The sequence below is a fragment of the Fukomys damarensis genome, unplaced genomic scaffold (assembly GCF_012274545.1).
Source record: "Fukomys damarensis isolate Sample0158 unplaced genomic scaffold, DMR_v1.0_HiC HiC_scaffold_37, whole genome shotgun sequence".
In the NCBI taxonomy this organism is placed as follows: Eukaryota; Metazoa; Chordata; class Mammalia; order Rodentia; family Bathyergidae; genus Fukomys; species Fukomys damarensis.
Genome location: NW_022900949.1, coordinates 14,354,536 through 14,356,581, shown reverse-complemented (window position 1 = coordinate 14,356,581; position 2,046 = coordinate 14,354,536). Strand labels below are relative to the sequence as shown.

The 2,046-nt window shown below is 37.6% G+C and overlaps 1 protein-coding gene across 1 annotated transcript; it reads right to left on the bottom strand.

Moving 5' to 3' along the window:
• Positions 1–278: 278 nt before the first annotated feature.
• Positions 279–1,229, bottom strand: LOC104867601 (olfactory receptor 18-like). Its single transcript, XM_010632011.2, has one exon. It carries the CDS (start codon positions 1,164–1,166, stop codon positions 279–281), a length of 888 nt encoding a protein of 295 aa, XP_010630313.1. The 5' UTR covers positions 1,167–1,229.
• Between the last annotated feature and the right edge of the window lie 817 nt (positions 1,230–2,046).

The window sequence follows — 2,046 nt, the reverse complement described above, 5'->3', positions numbered from 1 at the left end:
GTAACTCCATTGTATACCTAAAATGCACCAGTAATGAAAAAAGAAAAAGAAAAAAGCACCAAATTAGGGCCAGGGATTTAGCTCAGTGGTTCTGCACCTGCCCTGAAAGCCCAAGGACCTGAGTTCAATCCCTCTTAACAACAACAACAACAGCAACAAAAGGGAAACACCAAACTATAAAAAATGTGATAAAAGAGAAAGGATTGAAGGACCAGATATTGAAATGTATTGCTGTTTTTTGCAATTTGCTTTTCAAATACATGCTGCAGTTCCTGAGGTTATGTTGTTAAGCTATGGACCCTTCTAAGGGCACTTTTAATGTCATTGTTCCTCAGGCTGTAGATGAAGGGGTTCGGCATAGGGGTGAAAACTGTGTACATCAGAGAGGCCACTGCACTATTTCTAGGAGAATTTGATCCAGCAGATACAAAATAAACTCCAATGGCTGTTCCATAAAATAGGCAAACCACTGAGAGGTGAGACCCACAGGTGGAGAAGGCTTTATATTTCCCCTCTGATGATGGGATTCTCAGAATAGAAGAAACAATTTTATAGTAGGAGAAAAGGATTCCTGAGAGGGGAAGAAAACCAGAGATGGCACCAACAAAATACATGACTACATTTTTTGTAATGATATCAGAACAGATAAGATTAAGAAGTTGAGAAGGGTCACAAAAGAAATTAGCAATTTCTGCATGCTTAAAATAGGTAAAGTGCAAGGCAATCAAACTGTGCAGTAGGGATATGAAAAGACTAAACAAAAAAGACACAAAAATGAAGAATCCACAGAGATGATGGTTCATGATGCTATGGTATCTCAGGGGGTGACAGATAGCCACAAACCTGTCATAGGCCATCACTGTGAGAAGCGCATCATCCAAACATATGAAAATGAGAAACAGAGACATCTGTGTCAGGCAGCCCACGTAGGAGATGACTGTGCTCTGAGATTGGATGTCCACAATCATCTTTGGGACCGTGGTGGAGATGAAGCAGATGTCAGAGAAGGACAGGTTGGAGAGGAAGAAGTACATGGGGCTGTGGAGGTGGGAGTCAGTACTGACGATCAGAATGATGAGCAGGTTCCCAAGCACTGTGACCAGGTACACAGACAGAAATAGTCCGAAGAGTGTGGGCTGCAGGTTTGGATCCTCTGAGAGATCCATCAGGTAAAATTCTGAGACACGGGTTAGATTTTGTGGTTCTGTATCGTTTGGACACCTTTGAAGAATAAAAGATGGTTGGAAAAGGGAAAGAATGGGCACTAAGTACTAAACAACACACATTCCCTTGATTTAGAATACTTAAAAATCTGTGCAAAAACTAAGACTGCAGAACCGCAGCATAAATTCATTTTTAAACAATGTTAACCTTATGTTTTATTAGTATCTATTTTTCATACATATTAATTGATTCATCATAGGAAATTTTTACCTGTACATAACATATCTTAATTATTTTTCTTAATTCTCATCTCCACCTCTAATTTTGATAGTTCCCAGTGAGAAAATATCATGCACCAGTTTTCTTCCAAGAGTTTTCAACTTATATTTTCTGATTTCCTTCTTTTATGTAGTCTTCACTCAAATTTTGTTTCAATTTTGAAAAGTATTTTTATATGCCTAAGTTTGTTGAACTTCAAGTTTTGATAAATTTACATTAACTGCACATAACCTATATCATCGCTGAATGCAAGTGTGGCATTATTACTGTGCACTGCAGTGCTAAGTATTAAAAAATTAAGTGCTATGAAACTTCTTTGGTATTTTTACAAATTTACTTATATCAACACTCTTCTATTTCCATAAATTTTCTAGTAAGGAAGACACAGGTTTGCCTTTTTTCCATCTGTGCTCCAAAATGAGTGTCTTGGAAATACTGTTTTTATTTTTTTTTCTTCTGAACATAAATCCCATCTATGTTTGACTAAATACTTCAGCACTGAGTTAGAACCCAAAGCCCCACTTGAAGCCCCACCATTCTTATGACATGTTAGGTATTTGCCTCAATCCTTCCTTCTACATAGATTCCAGTTCTCTAGCCTAA